At 47.0% G+C, this 19,613-nt stretch overlaps 1 protein-coding gene across 2 annotated transcripts in view; it reads right to left on the reverse strand.

Moving 5' to 3' along the window:
- Positions 1 to 19,613, reverse strand: part of svopl (SVOP-like) — a 127,643-nt gene that overhangs the window by 40,284 nt on the left and 67,746 nt on the right. For both annotated transcript variants that reach the window (XM_067999906.1, XM_067999905.1), the window contains exons 7-8: positions 6,692 to 6,755; positions 1,181 to 1,306 (exon numbers count right to left, since the gene is read on the reverse strand). In XM_067999906.1, the coding sequence (XP_067856007.1) occupies positions 1,181 to 1,306; positions 6,692 to 6,755 (190 nt within the window). The remainder of the gene's footprint in view (positions 1 to 1,180; positions 1,307 to 6,691; positions 6,756 to 19,613) is intronic.

Here is a 19,613-nt window from a genome sequence, read left to right on the forward strand (position 1 = left end):
AAGGTACAAATGGTCTAATGGAATGGCGGAACAGGCTCGAGGGGCAGAACGGCCATGTTGCTAGGCGACAGATCCTAAAACAGACACAGGTGTTGAACTTAAACTGACTACTTCTCACAAGGGTGGAGGAACAGAAAAATATTCTAGCCCTGTCAACATGCCCTATTTATTGTACTGCATTTATTCTAACAGATGTCGTTAATGAGACAATTTGTTTACTATTCATTCTCGCCAAAATTTAAAGGATGTCTAAATACCTTCTGCCTATAAAAAGAAGTTCGCTCAAGTGCCCTCTGGACACCCCCCGCTGGCACTGGTGGTTGTGTCAATTGATACAGAAAGCACTGCATTATCTAAACTTGGCAGGAAACTCCTCCTATGCTTTGATAAATGGTACCACTGAAGCAATGTAATTCTGCAGAAATATGGGTAAAGAACCTCAGAGATCCACACTAACTGTCTGCATTTGAATTGGATGGTTAGCATTTTTGGGGCACTGTCCACAAGTCCGTGTTTGTTGGACAAATTTTAACAGAGGCAAGAGTGCTACCCACTGAGCCAAGGCTGACATCTTTCAACATAAACACAAGGGGTTGGAAAGGAAAGCATCAGCATCAGCTGGGACGGAGATTATCAACAGGGAACATGTCTGAATGGAGGCAAGGGGAAAGAAGAGTAGAATTGAGAGAAGTAGGGTGATCACCTATTCTCTATATAGGGTCTGTACCCTGTCTATATAGGGTCTGTACCCTGTCTATATATGGTCTGCACCCTGTCTATATAGGATCAGCACCCTGTCTATATAGGGTCTGTACCCTGTCTATATATGGTCTGCACCCTGTCTATATAGGATCAGCACCCTGTCTATATAGGGTCTGTACCCTCTCAATATAGGGTCTGTACCCTGTCTACATATGGTCTGTACCCTGTCTATATAGGATCAGCACCCTCTCAATATAGGGTCTGTACCCTCTTTATCTAGGGTCTGTACCCTCTTTATATTGGGTCTGTACCCTGTCTATGTAGGATCTGTACCTGCTCTTTATATGAATTGTATCCCCTCTATATAACCTACAGTGACTTTACTGTTCTCTATTGTCAATTTAATACAAATGGATCAAAGAATTGTTGACTCAGCTGAAATGGCGGTTCTGAGAATAGAAGGATTTGTTTCCCTCACCTTAAACACCACCAGCAGGATGACACTCGGTATGGTGGAGATACGTACAAGCCAACGCCAGCCCAACGTGGGAATAATTAGGTAGGCCAGTAAAATCGCTATAGTGGATCCAATGAGCCAAAAGATCTGCAAGAAACAAATGAAAATAAATATGAAAAGAAGAAAAAATAATTGAATGATCTGTACCCTCTCGAGATAAAAAATCTGAATGAGAAATAGAATGTGCTGGAAACAAAGATCAGGTCTGTCAGAATCTGGAGAGCGAAAAGAGGGGTTAATATTTTGATTGAAGCTCCTTCATCAGAATTGGACAAAGGAAGGCAAAGGTGTCCCTTTATCAGACTGAATAAAACCAATGGAGAGAGGAGGGTAGAACTACAGGTAAAGGTGAATTGTACAGGCATTCTAACATTACAGAGAGAGAGGAGGGTAGAACTACAGGTAAAGGTCAATTGTACAGGTATTTTAACATTACAGAGAGAGGAGGGTAGAACTACAGGTAAAGGTGAATTGTACAGGCATTCTAACATTACAGAGAGAGAGGAGGGTAGAACTACAGGTAAAGGTGAATTGTACAGGCATTCTAACATTACAAAGAGAGAGGAGGGTAGAACTACAGGTAAAGGTGAATTGTACAGGTATTTTAACATTACAGAGAGAGGAGGGTGGAACGTCAGGTAAAGGTGAATTGAAAAGGCATTCTAACATTACAGAGAGAGAGGACGGTAGAACTACAGGTAAAGGTGAATTGTACAGGCATTCTAACATTACAGAGAGAGAGGAGGGTAGAGCTACAGGTAAAGGTGAATTGTACAGGCATTCTAACATTACAGAGAGAGAGGAGGGTAGAGCTGCAGGTAAAGGTGAATTGTACAGGCATTCTAACATTACAGAGAGAGGAGGGTAGAGCTACAGGTAAAGGTGAATTGTACAGGCATTCTAACATTACAGAGAGAGGAGGGTAGAGCTACAGGTAAAGGTGAATTGTACAGGCATTCTAACATTACAGAGAGAGAGGAGGGTAGAGCTACAGGTAAAGGTGAATTGTACAGGCATTCTAACATTACAGAGAGAGAGGAGGGTAGAGCTACAGGTAAAGGTGAATTGTACAGGCATTCTAACATTACAGAGAGAGGAGGGTAGAACTACAGGTAAAGGTGAATTGTACAGGCATTCTAACATTACAGAGAGAGGAGGGTAGAGCTACAGGTAAAGGTGAATTGTACAGGCATTCTAACATTACAGAGAGAGGAGGGTAGAACTTCAGGTAAAGGTGAATTGTACAGGCATTCTAATCTTACAGAGAGAGAGGAGGGTAGAGCTACAGGTAAAGGTGAATTGTACAGGCATTCTAACATTACAGAGAGAGAGGAGGGTAGAGCTACAGGTAAAGGTGAATTGTACAGGCATTCTAACATTACAGAGAGAGAGGAGGGTAGAGCTACAGGTAAAGGTGAATTGTACAGGCATTCTAACATTACAGAGAGAGAGGAGGGTAGAACTACAGGTAAGGGTGAATTGTACAGGTATTTTAACATTACAGAGAGAGGAGGGTAGAGCTACAGGTAAAGGTGAATTGTACAGGCATTCTAACATTACAGAGAGAGAGGAGGGTAGAACTACAGGTAAGGGTGAATTGTACAGGTATTTTAACATTACAGAGAGAGGAGGGTAGAGCTACAGGTAAAGGTGAATTGTACAGGCATTCTAACATTACAGAGAGAGAGGAGGGTAGAACTACAGGTAAGGGTGAATTGTACAGGTATTTTAACATTACAGAGAGAGGAGGGTAGAGCTACAGGTAAAGGTGAATTGTACAGGCATTCTAACATAACAGAGAGAGAGGAGGGTAGAGCTACAGGTAAAGGTGAATTGTACAGGCATTCTAACATTACAGAGAGAGGAGGGTAGAGCTACAGGTAAAGGTGAATTGTACAGGCATTCTAACATTACAGAGAGAGAGGAGGGTAGAGCTACAGGTAAAGGTGAATTGTACAGGCATTCTAACATTACAGAGAGAGGAGGGTAGAGCTACAGGTAAAGGTGAATTGTACAGGCATTCTAACATTACAGAGAGAGGAGGGTAGAACTACAGGTAAAGGTGAATTGTACAGGCATTCTAATCTTACAGAGAGAGAGGAGGGTAGAACTACAGGTAAAGGTGAATTGTACAGGCATTCTAACATTACAGAGAGAGGAGAGTAGAGCTACAGGTAAAGGTGAATTGTACAGGCATTATAACATTACAGAGAGAGAGGAGGGTAGAGCTACAGGTAAAGGTGAATTGTACAGGCATTCTAACATTACAGAGAGAGGAGGGTAGAGCTACAGGTAAAGGTGAATTGTACAGGCATTCTAACATTACAGAGAGAGGAGGGTAGAGCTACAGGTGAAGGTGAATTGTACAGGCATTCTAACCTTACATGGTGTTTAATGAGTAAAATCAACAGATTTTGAGAACAAAAGCTGGCGCATGGTGAAAGGTGATAGAGATATATAATGATGATATATACGTCAGACTGTGAAGAACATTTGAAATTTGAGGAGAGTAAAGCAGCTCCAGAGTGGAGGGGAAACAGATAAAAGGCTATGTCGCAGCCAGCTGTTGAGATGAATGTGCTTGAGACAAATGGGTTCATGACTCCGTTGAAATGGCACGGACGGTAATTTAGTTGAGCTCCTTTGCTGTTGCACCAAAAATAGTGTAAAGACTACATCAAACCGTTAATATTATCAAAACTACTTTCTCCAATTCTCCTCAGTCCAACTGTAGATAACCCAGGACAGTGCATTAGTTTTGGATTGTTCCCGCAAAGAGCCAGCACAGGAACAAAGGGTCCAATTGGCCTCCTTCTGTGCTGTAAACCTCTATGGTTCCATGGGGACGATTTCCATCTCACTAGTACCCTGTTTGTGTTTAAAAACGGGATGATAGCGAAAGCAAGATCAAGCGGCAGGTAGCCTGACTCTGTCGACATCTGTTCTGATTTTTTGGGGCGGACCTGAATCCTGGTGACCAGAGCCCCAATAGGAAACAGGTGAGCACCTCAAACATATTGACAAATGGGGGTCAGGTGACATGATTAAGACCCCGATGTCAATTTCATCTCTGTCACCTGACTACCGCCAGTCCCTGCTCCCGCCCACCAATCACGAGCGGTACAGGTCGGGAGGTGGCCATTTCCAGCCATAATTAAAGGGACCATCAGCTGCCGTCACCAAAAGTCAGATGGGGCTTTTGGAGATGTTTCTTTCCCCGAGCGGTCACTTATGGATTTAGCCCCTTAACGCATTGGGAATGTTATGCGGTTGCTGGCCATAGATTTTTTTTATTCGTTCCTGGGATGTGGGCATTGATGGCAAGGCCAGCATTTATTGCCCATCCCTAATTGCCCTTGAGAAGGTGGTGGTGAGCTGCCTTCTTGAACCACTGCGGTCCGTGTGGTGAACATTCTCCCACGGTGCTGTTAGGAAGGCAGTTTCAGGATTTTGATCCAGCGACGATGAAGGAACGGCGATATATTTCCAAGTCGGGATGGTGTGTGACTTGGAGGGGAACGTGCAGGTGGTGTTGCTCCCATGGGCCTGCTGCCCGTGCCCTTCTAGGTGGTAGAGGTCGCGGGTTTGAGAGGTGCTGTTGAAGAAGCCTTGGCGAGTTGCTGCAGTGCATCCTGTGGATGGTACACACTGCAACCACAGTGCGCCAGTGGTGGAGGGGGTGAATGTTTAGGGTGGTGGATGGGGTGCCAATCAATCGGGCTGCTTTGTCCTGGATGGTGTCAAGCTTCTTGAGTGTTGTTGGAACTGCACTCATCCAGGCGAGTGGAGAGTATTCCATCACACTCCTGACTTGTGCCTTGTAGATGGTGGAAAGACTTTGGGGAGTCAGGAGGTGAGTCACTCGCCGCAGAATACCCAGCCTCTGACCTGCTCTGGTAGCCACAAAATTTATGTGGCTGGTCCGGTTAAGTTTCTGGTCAATGGGGATGACCCCCAGAATGTTGACGGTGGGGGATTCGGTGATGGTAATGCCGTTGAATGTCAAGGGGAGGTGGTTAGATTCTCTCTTGTTGGAGATGGTCATTGCCTGGCACTTATCTGGCGCGAATGTTACTTGCCACTTATCAGCCCAAGCTTGGATGTTGTCCAGGTCTTGCTGCATGTGGGCATGGACTGCTTCATTATCTGAGGGGTTGCAAATGGAACTGAACACTGTGCAATCATCAGCGAACATCCCCATTTCTGACCTTATGATGGAGGGAAGGTCATTGATGAAGCAGCTGAAGATGGTTGGGCCTAGGACACTGCCCTGAGGAACTCCTGCAGCAATGTCCTGGGGCTGAGATGATTGGCCTCTAACTACCACTACCATCTTCCTTTGTGCTAGGTACGACTCCAGCCACTGGAGAGTTTTCCCCCTGATTCCACTGACTTCAATTTTACTAGGGCTCCTTGGTGCCACACTCGGTCAAATGCTGCCTTGATGTCAAGGGCAGTCACTCTCACCTCACCTCTGGAATTCAGCTCTTTTGTCCATGTTTGGACCAAGGCTGTAATGAGGTCTGGAGCCGAGTGGTCCTGGCGGAACCCAAACTGAGCATCGGTGAGCAGGTTATTGGTGAGTAAGTGCCGCTTGATAGCACTGCCAATGACACCTTCCATCACTTTGCTGATGATTGAGAGTAGACTGATGGGGCGGTAATTGGCCGGATTGGATTTGTCCTGCTTTTTGTGGACAGGACATACCTGGGCAATTTTCCACATTGTCGGGTAGATGCCAGTGTTGAAGCTGTACTGGAACAGCTTGGCTAGAGGCGCAGCTAGTTCTGGAGCACAAGTCTCTGCGCATGTGTTGCCTATCGCTCTGCAGTGCTGCTTCTTTTTAGTGCCAATGCTAAATGCACCACCCAGTTAAGCTGCTGCTGCAGGCCCTCAACAAGTGATGGCCCCCACCCAGTTTCCTGCATCCGACTCGGCAGGTTGCCTATTGGGGTACGCACCTCATGCTGGCAGCTCACCGATCGCAGTTTAATGATGAGCCCGCCATGACAATCGATCAGATCCCACGTTGACTCCACCAGACGCCCACTGCCCACCCGATTAAAAAGTGCACATCAAAATGGCGCCCCCATATCTCCACACGCAATGTATGTAGGGGTCGTAGATCCACCCAAGAGGTGATCGTGAGCAGAACTGGAAGATATTGGAGGTAACTTGGACCTGAGGTGACATTGTGAAGCAGGCGATACTGATTACCCACCCGTTGTACATCTCTCCCGATCGCCCAAAGTCCAAATTACCCTCATTCTTTCCTGATTTGATTTTCCATTGAAGATTGGAAAAAAATATCTCCTCAGAGAAGAGAGCCCATCAAGACTGTCATTCAAACTTTTTGTTGAGATGATGGACTCCAAGCATTTCCTCCATACAAGCCATCAATTTGCCAACAGTTGAATTTCTGTTCACATTCTTAGCCTTTCAAAGCACACACACTTTCTCTTCTGCTCTCACCTGTCCCAGAGGCAAGATACGACCTCGATATTTGGAGGGCATGAACTCTGTCATGAGAATAAATCTGCACAGAAGAAAATAAAATTGATGTCACCATTTCATATAGATCAAGAAACGAGAGGAATAAAAGCGGAACAGAATGAAGTAAATGTGACGTAGAAGCAGCAAAGGACAACATAATCTTTAGGGACATATAAAAAGATTCTGAGTCACAATATGGAATGTTTCATTGAAGGTTTCCCACATCAGACATTCCTCCAGATGATGGGTGATACGGCCAATGTGAAATGGCAAAGTTTAGAATGCTCAGGATGTAACATCATCTGCAAATTCCAACATTTATAAATCCCCTCCATAACAGTGATACCAGGCATTCATCAATAGATCATACATGGGTTCTGGTGGTCTTCTGCTCAACAAACATAGTGTATTCTCTCGCCCATTGATTTTAATGATAGTAAACGGATGTACAGAAAATGTAAATCCAGAAAATTACTTTAAGCCAAATTACGAGAGTAGAACAAGGGGACACAGGTTCAAATGAGTAAAAAGTAAATAATGGGCTGATATCAGGAAGTTTCTCTTCACACAGAATGTAATTCATTGGCTGTAAAAGCGCTTTGGTATGTCCTAAAGTCGTGGAAGGTGCTATATAAATGCAAGTCCTTCTTTTTCTTTTGAACAACACGTGCAATAGACTCCTGGATAGACCAGGTGGAATCATTTAATGAGATGCTGCAATGCAGGGGATTGTAGCACATTGAAGCTTTCAAGACTGAGATCGATAGATTTTTATTAGGTAAGGGTATCAGGATATGGAGCAAAAGCAGGAAAATGGGGTTGAGGTAAAGATCAGCCATGATCTAATTGAATGGTGGAACAGGCTCGAGGGATGAATGGCCTACCCCTGTTCCTATATTAGAATATAAGAACATAGGAAATAGGAGCAGGAGTAGGCTATCCGGCCCCTCGAGCCTGCTCCGCCATTCAACAAGATCATGGCTGATCTTCTACCTCAACGCCATTTTCCTGCACTATAACTGCAGTCATACAGGGCCTTGGTGAGACCACAACTGGAGTATTGTGTGCAGTTTTGGTCTCCTTTCCTAAGAAAGGATATACTTGCCATGGAGGGAGTGCAGCGATGGTTCACCAGACTGATTCCTGGGATGGCAGGACTGTCGTATGATGAGAGATTGGATCGACTCGGCCTGTATTCACTCAAGTTTAAAAGAATGAGAGGGGATCTTATTGAATCATATAAAATTCTGACAGGGCTAGACAGACTGGATGCAGGGAGGATGTTTCCCTTGGCTGGGGGGGTCCAGAACCAGTCTCAGGATACGGGGTAGGACATTTAGGACTGAGATGAGGAGAAATTTCTTCACTCAGAGGGTAGTGAACCTGTGGAAGTCTCTACCACAGAAGGCTGTGGAGGCCACGTCACTGAATATATTTAAGAAGGAGCTAGATAGATTTCTAGACACAAAAGGCATCAAGGGGTATGGGGAGAGAGCGGGAATATGATATTGAGGTAGAGGATCAGCCATGATCATATTGAATGGCGGAGCAGGCTCGAAGGGCTGAATGGCCTACTCCTGCCCCTATTTTCTATGTTTCCATGTTTCTATCCCCAAATCCCTTGATGTCTTTAATATCTAGAAATCCATCGATCTTTGGTGTTTTGAATGTACTCAATGGCTGAGCATCCACAGCCCTCTGGGATAGAGAATTCCAAAGATTCACCACCCTCTGAGTGAAGAAATTTCTCATCTCTGTCCTAAATGGCCTACCCCTTATTCTGAGACTGTGACCCCTGGTTCTAGACTCCCCAGCCAGGGGGAACATCCTCCCTGCATCTATCCTGTCGAGCCCTGTAAGAATTTTGTATGTTTCAATGAGATCACCTCTCATTCTTCTAAACTCTAGAGAATACTGGCCTAGTCTACTCAATCTCTCCTCATACAACAATCCCGCCAACCCAGGAATCAGTCTGGTGAACCTTCGTTGCACTCCCTCTATGGCAAGAATATCCTTTCTTAGGTAAGGAGACCAAAATTGTACACAATACTCCAGGTGTGGTCTCACCAAACCCTATATAATTGCAAATTGTAAACAATTTTACAACACCAAGTTATAGTCCAGCAATTTTATTTTAAATTCACAAGCTTTCGGAGATTTTCTCCTTCCTCAGGCAAATGTTTGCCTGAGGAAGGAGAAAATCTCCGAAAGCTTGTGAATTTAAAATAAAATTGCTGGACTATAACTTGGCATATATAATTGCAGTAAGACATCTTTACTCCTGTACTCAAATCCTCTTGTAATAAAGGCCAACATAACACTTGCCTTCCTAATTGCTTGCTGCATCTGCATGTTAAGCTTCCAGTGACTCATGTACAAGGACACCCAGGTCCCTTTGAGTATCAACATTTCCCAACCTCTCACCATTTAAAAATACTCTGCATTTCTGTTTTTCCTACCAAAGTGGATAACTTCACATTTTTCCACTTTATATTCCATCTGCCCTGTTCTTGAACACTCACTTAGCCTGTCTATATCCCCTTGAACCTCTTTGCATCCTCCTCACAACTCACATTCCCACCTAGTTTTGTGTCATCAGTAAACTTGGAAATATTACATTTGGTTCCCTCATCCAAATCATTGACATAGATTGTAAATAACTGGGGTCCAAGCACCGATCCCTGCGGTACCCCACTAGCTACAGTCTGCCAACCTGAAAAAGACCCATTTATTCCTACTCTCTGTTTTCTGTCTGTTAACCAATTCTCAATCCATGCCAGTATATTACCCCCAATTCCATGTGCTCTGACTTTGTTCACCAACCTCCTGTGTGGGACTTTATTGAAAGCCTTCTGAAAATCCAAATACACCACACCCACTGGTTCCCCTTATCTATTCTACTAGTTACATCCTCAAAGAACTCCAATAGGTTTGTCAAACATGATTTCCCTTTCATAAATCCATGTTGACTCTGCCCAATCCTATTATTATTTTCTAAGTGTCCTGTTATCACATCCTTTATAATAGATTCTAGCATTTTCCCTACTACTGATGTCAGGCTAACAGGTCTGTAGTTCCCTGTTTTCTCTCTCCCTCCTTTCTTAAATAGTGGGATTACATTTGCTACCCTCCAATCTGCAGGAAACATTCCAGAATCTATAGAGTTTTGGAAGATAACAACCAATGCATCCACTATCTCTATAGCCACCTCTTTCAAAACCCTGGGTCCTTGGGATTTATCGACTTTCAGTCCCATTAATTTCTCTAGTACTATTTCTTTTTACTAATTTCTTTCAGTTCCTCATTCTCACCAGACCCTTGGTTCTCTAGTATTTCTGGAAGGTTTTTTGTGTCTTCTTCCGTGATGACAGACACAAAGTATTTGTTTAATTGCTCTGCCATTTCCTTATTCCCCATTATGAATTCTCCCGTCTCTGTCTGTAAGGGACCCACATTTGCCTTCGCCAGTCTCTTTTTTTACACACCTATAGAAGCTTTTACAGTCCGTTTTTATGTTCCTCGCTAGTTTACTCTCATATTCTATTTTCCCTTTCTTTATCAATTTCTTGGTCCTCCTTTGCTGAATTCTAAAATGCTCCCAATCCTCAGGCTTACTGCTTTTTCTGGTTACTTTATATGCCTCTGCCTATGATTTAATACTATCTTTAATTTCTCTTGTTAGCCACGGTTGGACCACTTTTCCAGGTTTTTGTGTCTGAAAGGAATATATATTTGTTGCAAGTTATGTATTAATTCTTTAAACGCTAGCCATTGCCTGTCTACCGTCATACCTTTTAATATAGTTCCCCAATCAACCAGAGCCAACTTGCGCCTTATACCTTCGTTGTTTCCTTTGTTTAGATTTAAGAACCTAGTTTCGGCTTGAACTACATCACTTTCAAACTAAATGAAGAATTCTATCATATTATGGTCACTCTTCCCTAAAGGCTCCTTTACAACAAGATTATTAATTAACCCTTTCTCATTGCACAATACTAGATCTAAAATAGCCTGTTCCCTAGTTGGTTCCTCAACATACTGATTTAGAAAACCATCTCATACATTCCAGGAATTTGTCCTCCACAGTATTAGTGCTAATATGGTTTGCCCAATCTATATGTAGATTAAAGTCCCCCATGATTACTGTATTACCCTTGTTACATGCACTTCTAATTTCCTGCTTTATACCATACCCTACATTACCATTACTGTTTGGTGGCCTATAAACAACTCCCACCAATGTTTTCTGCCCATTGCTGTTTCTTAGTTTCACCCAAACTGATTCTACATCTTGATCTTCTGACCAAGATCCTTTCTCACTATTGTACTGATCTCATCCTTTATTAACAGCGCTACCCCACCTCCTTTTCCTTTTTGCCTGTCCTTCCTAACTGTCGAATATCCTTGAATATTCAGTTCCCAGCCATGGTCACTCTGCAGCCACGTCTCTGTAATGGCAATTAGATCAGACCCATTTACTTCTATTTGTGCCGTCAATTCATCTACCTTGTTGCGAATGCTGCGTGAATCCAGATAAAGTGCCTTTAATTTTGCCTTTTTAATATTTTTTCTTATTTTGACCTGATTTGCTGCTGGCCTTTGTTTCCGTTACCTTCCAATTTCACTTACTACTTTTCTGCCTTCCACTTCCAGCTTTGTTACTCTTCCTTCTGAATCTCCTCTCAGGTTCCCATCCCCCTGCCATGTTAATTTAAACCCTCCACAACAGCACTAGCAAACCTCCCGCAAGGATATTGGTCCCGGCCTTGTTGAGGTGCAACCCATCTGGCTTGTACAGGTCCCACCTCCCCCAGAACTGTTCCCAATGCCCCAGGAACCTAAAGCCCTCCCTTCTGCACCATCTCTCCAGCCAAGCATTCATCTGCTCCATCCTCCTATTTCTATACTCACTAGCGCGTGGCACTGGGAGTAATCCAGAGATTACTATCCTTAAGGTCCTGCTTGTTAATCTCTTTCCTAACTCCTTAACCTCTGCCTGCAGGACCTCATCCCTCTTTCTACCTATATCATTGGTACTGATATGGACCACGACCTCTGGCTGTTCACCCTCCCCCCGCCAGAATGTTCTGCAGCTGCTCAGTGACATCCTTGACCCTGGAATCAAGGAGGCAACATACCATCCTGGAATCACGTCTGCGGCCGCAGAAACGCCTGTCTGCTCCCCTCGCTATCGCTCTCCTGACCTTTCTCCTCTCCCCTTTACAGCTGAGCCACCCACGGTGCTATGGTCTTGGCTCTGGCTGCGCTCCTCAGAGGAACCCTCTCCCTCACCAGTATTCAGAACTGAATATTGGTTGGAGAGTGAGATGCCCCCAGGGCACTCCTGCACTACCTGCCTGGTCCTCCTTGCCTGTCTGGAGGTCACCCAGTCCCTCTCTTCCTGCACTCTCTTAAGCTGCGGGATGACCACCTCCTGAAACGTGCTATCCACATAGCTCTCAGCCTCGCGGATGCACTGCAGTGACGCCAGCTGCTGCTCAAGCTCCGAAACCCGGAGCTCGATCTCCTCCAGCTGATGACACTTCCTGCATCTGTGGTTGTCCAGGACACGGGAAGCATCCTGGAGTTCCCACATGGCACAAGATGCCCATTCCACGGGTGTGAGCTGCCCTGCCATGCCTCGATTACTGGATGGGTGAACTCAGATAAGCTGAATGGTCTCCTACTTCCGAATTTATCCTGAGATCTTGCAAATACTCTAAATAATTTCAACAAGGACCTTTCTCTGCTTCGCAAAGATGACATTCAGCAGTCCTGGGGAAACAACAGTGAAATAGCGTGAACTCTGATTCTGTTAACTGATTAATGTGTTGACGCACTACCAACTATTGGAAGTCTACACTGACCTCAGGACAGCAAAAGAAACCAGCGTCCGTGGCTCTGATATCACCCACTAACTACCAACCCATCCATCTCCATATCATGTCAGCCGTGGCTCAGTTGATAACACTCTTGCCTCTAAGTCAGATAGTTTTGGTTTCAAGTCCCAATCCAGAGACTTGAGCACAAAATCTAGGCTTGTACTTCAGCGCAGTACTGAGGAAGTGCTGCACTGTCAGAGGTGCTGTCTCTCGGATGAGATGTTAAACCAAGTCTGCTCTATCAGGTGGATGTAAAAAGATCCCATGGCACTATTTTGAAGAAGAACAGAGGAATTCTCCCTGGTGTCCTGGCTAATATTTATCCCTCAACCAACATCACTAAAACTGATAATCTGGTCTTTATCTCATTACTGATTGTGGGATCTTGTATTTACATTACAACAGTGACAATATTTCAAAAGTACTTAATTGGATGTAAAACGCTTTGGGGCGTCCTGTGGTCGTGAAAGGCGCAAGAATGCAAGTCTCTCTTTCTTTCATGGTGAATGTGTTACGAAAAGTCCTCATTAAAATGCGTGGTTATCTTTCAATCTCCAGCTCTGATGAAGGGTACAGATCCAAATTTTTTCCTCTCTTTACAGATGCTGACTGTTTTTATTTCATAATAAGATAGATTTGTACAAAGATGGCCTTTGTCGCACTTGATCCTAAATGGCACCCTTTCCATTATCCCATTACAGCTTTAAACACCCAACTGACAAGCAGAAAGGACCATGACTCAACATGGCCTGAGCCATGCACAAATTGGCATAGGGACAAACCGATTAGATGGTTAAATGCGTGGCTGAAAGAGTGGTGTGGGAAGCAGGGGCTTAAATTCATGGGGCACTGTCACTAGTACTGGGGAAATAGGGAGCTGTTCTATTGGGACGAGCTCCACTTAAACCAGGCTGGGACCAGTGTCCTGGTGAATCGAATAACTAGGGTGCTAGATAGGGCTTTAAACTAATAAGAAGGAGGGAAAGTTCAAGTAAGGCAAAATTTATAAGTTTAAAGAGAAAAGTTAAGGCGATAGAGCAGAGTAGCGATTTGGGTGAAAACAAGCAGAGTGTGTCAGAAAGGGACAGAGAGTTCAACAAAGATAATAGGACATTAGTGACTAAAGTCACATCAGGGAAAAATAGTAAAGAGTTAAAATTAAAGGCGCTATATCTGACTGCACGAAGCATTCATAACAAGATGGATGAATTAATGGCACAAGTAGAGTTAAATGGGTTTGATCTAGTAGCCATTACTGAGATGTGGTTGCAGGGTGACCAAGGTTGGGAACTAAATATTCCAGTGTACTTGGCTTTTAGAAAGCATAGGCAAAATGGAAAAGGGGTGGCGGGTAGCCCTGATAATAAAGGGTGAGATAAAGGCTGGAGTGAGAAAGGATCTTAGCTCAGAAAATCAGGATGTAGAATCAGTATGAGTGGAGCTAAGAAATAAGAAGGGGCAGAAAGCATTGGTGAGTGTAGTTAATAGCCCCCTAACAGTAGTTATAGTGTTGGACAGAGTATAAATCAGGAAATTAGAGCTGCATGTAACAGGGTAATGCAATAATCGTGGGGGACTTTAATCTTCATGTAGACTGAGCAAATCAAATTGACAAAATTAGTTTGGAGGACGAGTTCATGGAATGCATTCGAGACAGTTTCCTCGGACAATATGTCGAGGAGCTAACCAGGGAACAGGCTACTTTAGATGTTGTTTTGGGTAATGAGACAGGGTTAATTAGTAATCTCATAGTTAAGGATTGTCTGGGAGAGAGTGAGTGATCATAATATGATAGAATTTCACACTGAGTTTGAGAGTGATGTAGTTAAGTTTGAAACTAGGGTCTTAAATTTAAACAAAGCCAATTATGTAGGTATGAGGGGCGAGTTGGCTGAGGTAGATTGGGAAATTAGATTAAAAGATATGACGGTAGACAAGCAAAGGCGAACATTTAAAGAAATAATTCATAATTCTCAATGAATATACATGCCCTTGAGGAATAAAAAGTCCACGGGAAAAGAGATCCAACCGTGGCTAACTAGAGAAGTTAAGGATAATATTAGATTAAAAGAAGCTTACAATGTTGCCAAAAAAAGTAATAAACCTGAGGATTGGGAGGATTTTAGAAATCAGCAAAAGAAATTGATCAATAAATTGATAAAGAGGGAGAAAATTGAATATCAGAGTAAACTAGCAAGATATATAAAAACAGATTGTAAGAGCTTCTACAAGTATGTAAAAAGGAAGAGATTAGCGAAAGTAAACATTGGTCCCTTAGAGGCAGAGACAGGAGAAATTATAATGGGGAATAAGGAAATGGCAGAGACATTAAACAAATATTTTGTATCTGTCTTCACAGTAGAAGACACAAAAAACATACCGGAAATAGTGGGGAGCCAAGGGTCTAATGAGAGTGGGGAACTTAAAGTAATTATGATAGTAAAGAAAAAGTACTGGAGAAATTAATGGGACTAAAAGCTGACAAATCCCCTAGACCTGATGGGCTACATCCTAGGGTTTTAAAAGAGGTGGCAGCAGAGATAGTGGATGCATTGGTTTTGATCTTCCAGAATTCCCTTGACTCTAGAATGGTCCCCATGAATTGCAAGGTAGCAAATGTAACACCGCTATTCAAGAAAGGAAGGAGAGAGAAAACAGGGAACTACAGGCCAGTTAGCCTGACATCCATAGTAGGGAAAATGATAACATCTATTATTAAGGATGTAGTAACAGGGCACTTAGAAAATCATAATATGATTAGGTAGAGACAACACGGTTTTCTGAAAGGGAAATCGTATTTGACAAATCTATTAAGAGTTTTTTGAGGATCTAACTAGCAGGGTAGATAAGAGGGAATCAGTGGATGTAGTATATTTGGATTTTCAAACGGCATTCGATAAGATGCTACACAAGCGGTTGTTACACAAGATTAGGGCTCATGGGATTGGGGGTAATTTATTAGCATGGATTGAGGATTGGTTAATGGACAGAAAACAGAGAGTAGGAATAAAGGGGACATTTTAGGGTTGGCAGGTTGTAACTAGTGGGGTGCCACAAGGATCGGTGCTTGGGCCTCAGCTGTTTACAATATATATCAATGACTTAGATGAGGGGACCGAGTGTAATGTATCCAAGTTTGCTGATGATAAAAGCTAGGTGGGAAAGTAAGCTGTGAGGAGGACACAAAGGGCTCGAATTTAGCAGGCCTGCGGGTTCCCAGCGGGTGGTCCTCCGGGAGCGTGGAAAACGCGGACGGCTAATTGCGTGCGTCCCCCGCGCGATCGCGGGATAATTGAACAGATTAAGCCCTGCTTCCGGGTTCTCCGCTCCCCAGCTGCGTGCCGGCGGGCTGCGCATGCGCAGTGCCGTCGACGCGATGCAGGAGCTCCACTTAAAGGGGCAGTCTCCCAAAGCCCCTCCTGCTGCAATCAGTAGGCTGGTGATGATGGCTCAGCCAAGGGGAAAGGCTGCGCCACGTTTTTCCGACCTTGCGCTGCAGCTGATGCTGGAGGGCGTGAGGAGGAGGAGGGACACGCTGTTCCCTGCGGACGGACGCATGTTCCCTGCCGCCGCCACCAGGAAGGCATGGGCAGAGGTGGCGGCGGAGGTCAGCAGCAGGGCCAACACCCCAAGGACTTGGGAGCAGTGCCGCAAGCGCTTCAATGACCTGACTAGGTCTGGCAAGGTGAGTACACCAACGCACCCTCCCACAGCCCGTCCCCACCATCACGCCAAACAGATCACAACCCCCTCCTGCAGAGCCACCACAGCGCTCCTGCAGCAATCCTCACAGCCACTCACTCACCATCCTCGCCGTGCCCGCAAGTACCCACCGTCCCTGTCCCCACCCGAACACTACCACACACCCCAATCCCTATGCAATGGGATGGGCATGTGGCACACGCATCCTCCCATCCATCTGCCCCACGCTCAACCCACTCACACCGATGCTCGATGCATCTCACGATGCAATACACACCCACTCACGCATCTGTGTTTTGCCTTGACAGGAGAAGAGGAGCAAGAACAATCGGGAAAGGGCACGCACCGGAGGTGGCCCGCCGCAAGTGGTGGAGCTCACCGACGCAGAGGTGGAGGCGCTCGACCTCGCCCGCACGCGACATTGCCTGTCGGTGGCTGATGGCGAGTGTGTCGCTGCAGAAACGGCCGGTAAGGGAAAGCTGACACTCAACACCCACGATCGCGAGTTACCGTATCATCACCTGCCATCAGGCGCACCGTAAAGTTGGTCCACATGCCTCATAGTGCCCTCTGTTCTCTTGCAGGGCCGTCTGCGAGTGAAGCGATCGCGGAGGGCGATTCCTCAGAGGACATGGCGGTCTCTGAGGGTGCATCGTCACATCAGAGCCAACCATCCACCAGCGCAGAGACACGCACCTCGGTGGGTCCCCCTCGCCAACTAGTTGGGGTAGCACTTGGTGATTCACCGCGCACGAGTGAGCATGAGCAGACCCTGGTGGCAGGGGCAGCCGCGGAGGGTCCCCGTCGGTGGGAGCACTCATCTCCAGGCTCTGCTCAGCCGGACCCAGATGCTGAACCCAGGGGGCCACCAGTGAAAAGGAGAGTCGTCGAGGGGCACCAGCTAATTGCTGAGGTACTGGCAGAGGTGCCGCGCGCATTGTCCACAATTGCGCAGGCGATGGAGGAGTCCAACTCCTGCATGCGGGCATTGGTGGCGCAGGCACAGGAGGGTACCGGCGACACAGTGTCACGGGTAGGTGCAGGACTGTCTGCGGTGGAGGACAGGCTGGCCTCCCTCGAGCGTCACGCACAGCTCCAGATCGAGTCCTTGCAGGCCCTGACAACGGCTGTACGGATTCAGGGTGAGCAACATTCCGCCGCCATCAACAGGCTGACGGATACACTAGGGGTGGCCTTGCAAGGCCTCACACATGCCATCCAAACTGCCGTCCAGCAGGGTGGAAGGGGTGATGTGGGCCGAGGCCACGAGAGGGATGATGGTGACCGGGGACATGGAAGCGGGGACGCTTCTCAAGGCGCCCCCACGTCCCACCCGTTGCCCACCTCTCAACCAGTACCCGCAATGGTGCCTCCTCTCCAGGTGGCCGAGTCTGCCCCTGCCCCGGTGCAGGAGGAGCAGTCTGTGGAGGTGCCCTCACGGGCACTGAAACCCAGGGGCCGTCCGCCAAAAGCATCTACCCGGTCAAGGCGAGAACACGAGCAACCTGCCACTACCTCTGCTGGAGCCACAGGGGTAGCACCACGTAGGGGTACCCGCAAAAGAAATCCAAATGCGTTATAAGCACAAAGGGAATACACCAGGGTGTCTATTAATTTGTACATTTTTTTTTTATATCATGTCACATTGTACATATTAAATACTCTATTCTCACCACTCCTGTCGCCTCTCGTCCATTCTTCCGCGGCCTGTGCAATAGGTGCGTTCCGTGCAGGCCATCATGACGGCGAACACCTGCTGCCACCCATTGGGCACACTACTGTGGGTGCAGGAGTACTGGCAACACTCTTCAGTGGAGGGGGCTGGTATGGCCGCTCGCATGTGCAGGTGAGGAGATGCGAGCGCCTCGCACTGTCTGACTCTAGGAGAACCGTTGACGTATGAGTGCCTCCCTGGCCCGGCGACCATCCCGGTGAGTCGTGGTTCGGCGCATGGGTCGTCCACTATCCTCTGGCGCGTCCTCCTCCTCCTCTTCCTCCTCCTCCTCCTCCTCGCCCTCGCCGTCCTCAATGTGGGTGGCGGGTGAGGATGGGGCCTCCTCCAGCGGCACCCCTCTCTGTTGGGCCATGTTGTGCAGGGCACAGCAGACAACTATGATTCGTCCCACTCTGAATGGTGTGTATTGGAGCGCTCCCCCAGAACGATCAAGGCACCTGAAGCGCATCTTGAGCAGCCCTATGGTCTACTCAATTGTAGACCTGGTAGCAGTGTGGCTGTCATTGTACCGACGCTCTGGCTCGGTGATGGGGTTCCTCAGAGGCGTCATGAGCCACGTGTGTAGGGGATACCCCTTGTCGCCGAGGAGCCAGCCGTTGCCGGCGTTGGGTGCGTGGAGGATGGGCGGGACGGCGGACTCCCTGAGGACGAAGGCATCGTGGCAGCTGCCAGGGTATCTGGTGCACACGTGTGGGAATCTCTGGCGGTGGTCACAGATGAGCTGGGCGTTCATGGAGTGATACCCCTTCCTGTTGATGAACAGCCCTGGCTCATGCGGAGGTGCCCGTATTGCGATGTGGGTGCAGTCGATTACACCCTGTACCCATGGGAAGCCAGCCATGGCATGGAATCCAACCGCCCTCTCCATCTGGCTGCGCTCATCCATGGCGAAGTTGATGTAGTGGGAGGCCCTGCGGAACAACCCATCGGTGACCTGCCTTATGCACTTGTGTGCAGAGGACTGACAGACCCCGGTGATGTCCCCGGTGGCACCCTGGAAGGAACCGGATGCGAAGAAGTTGAGGGCAGTGGTGACTTTGACGGCGACAGGTAAGAAGATGCTGCTTGGTCCATCCGGGAGCAGCTCGTCGTTAAGGAGGCTGCAGATGTCGGCGACTGCTTGGCGATTGACTCTGAGCCGACGTATGCACTGCTCCTCGGAGAGGTCCATGAAGCTGAGCCTCGCTCTGTACACCCTGTGCGGAGGGTAATGCCTCCTGCGACGCATCTCTCTCTGCGGTTGCCCTCCCTCCTGCTGTGCAGGTGGGTGTGCCACAGCACCGTGTTGGGGGGCTCCACGTCTCCGAGGCGGACGGCGTGGACTGCGAGGCTGCTGGGGCTGGTCATGCTGTTCGTCCTCCGAGGATGTCAACGCACCACCCATCTGGCAGGTGTTGGTCTGAGGGGTTGTGCAGGGTAGGTGGGTAGTTTCTCGCTCTAGGGCTGCGGTTTCACGTCGGTCTGTACTCTGGCTTGGCGGGGGGTGGTGGAGGGCAGGGGTTGCCCTACGTGACGCGGTGGCCTCCTGCGTGGGTGAGGGCTCTCCCACCCGCTGTGGAGTGCACCTTGGCTGCTGCCACAG

Source organism: Heptranchias perlo, chromosome 18 (assembly GCF_035084215.1).
Source record: "Heptranchias perlo isolate sHepPer1 chromosome 18, sHepPer1.hap1, whole genome shotgun sequence".
Lineage (NCBI taxonomy): Eukaryota > Metazoa > Chordata > Chondrichthyes > Hexanchiformes > Hexanchidae > Heptranchias > Heptranchias perlo.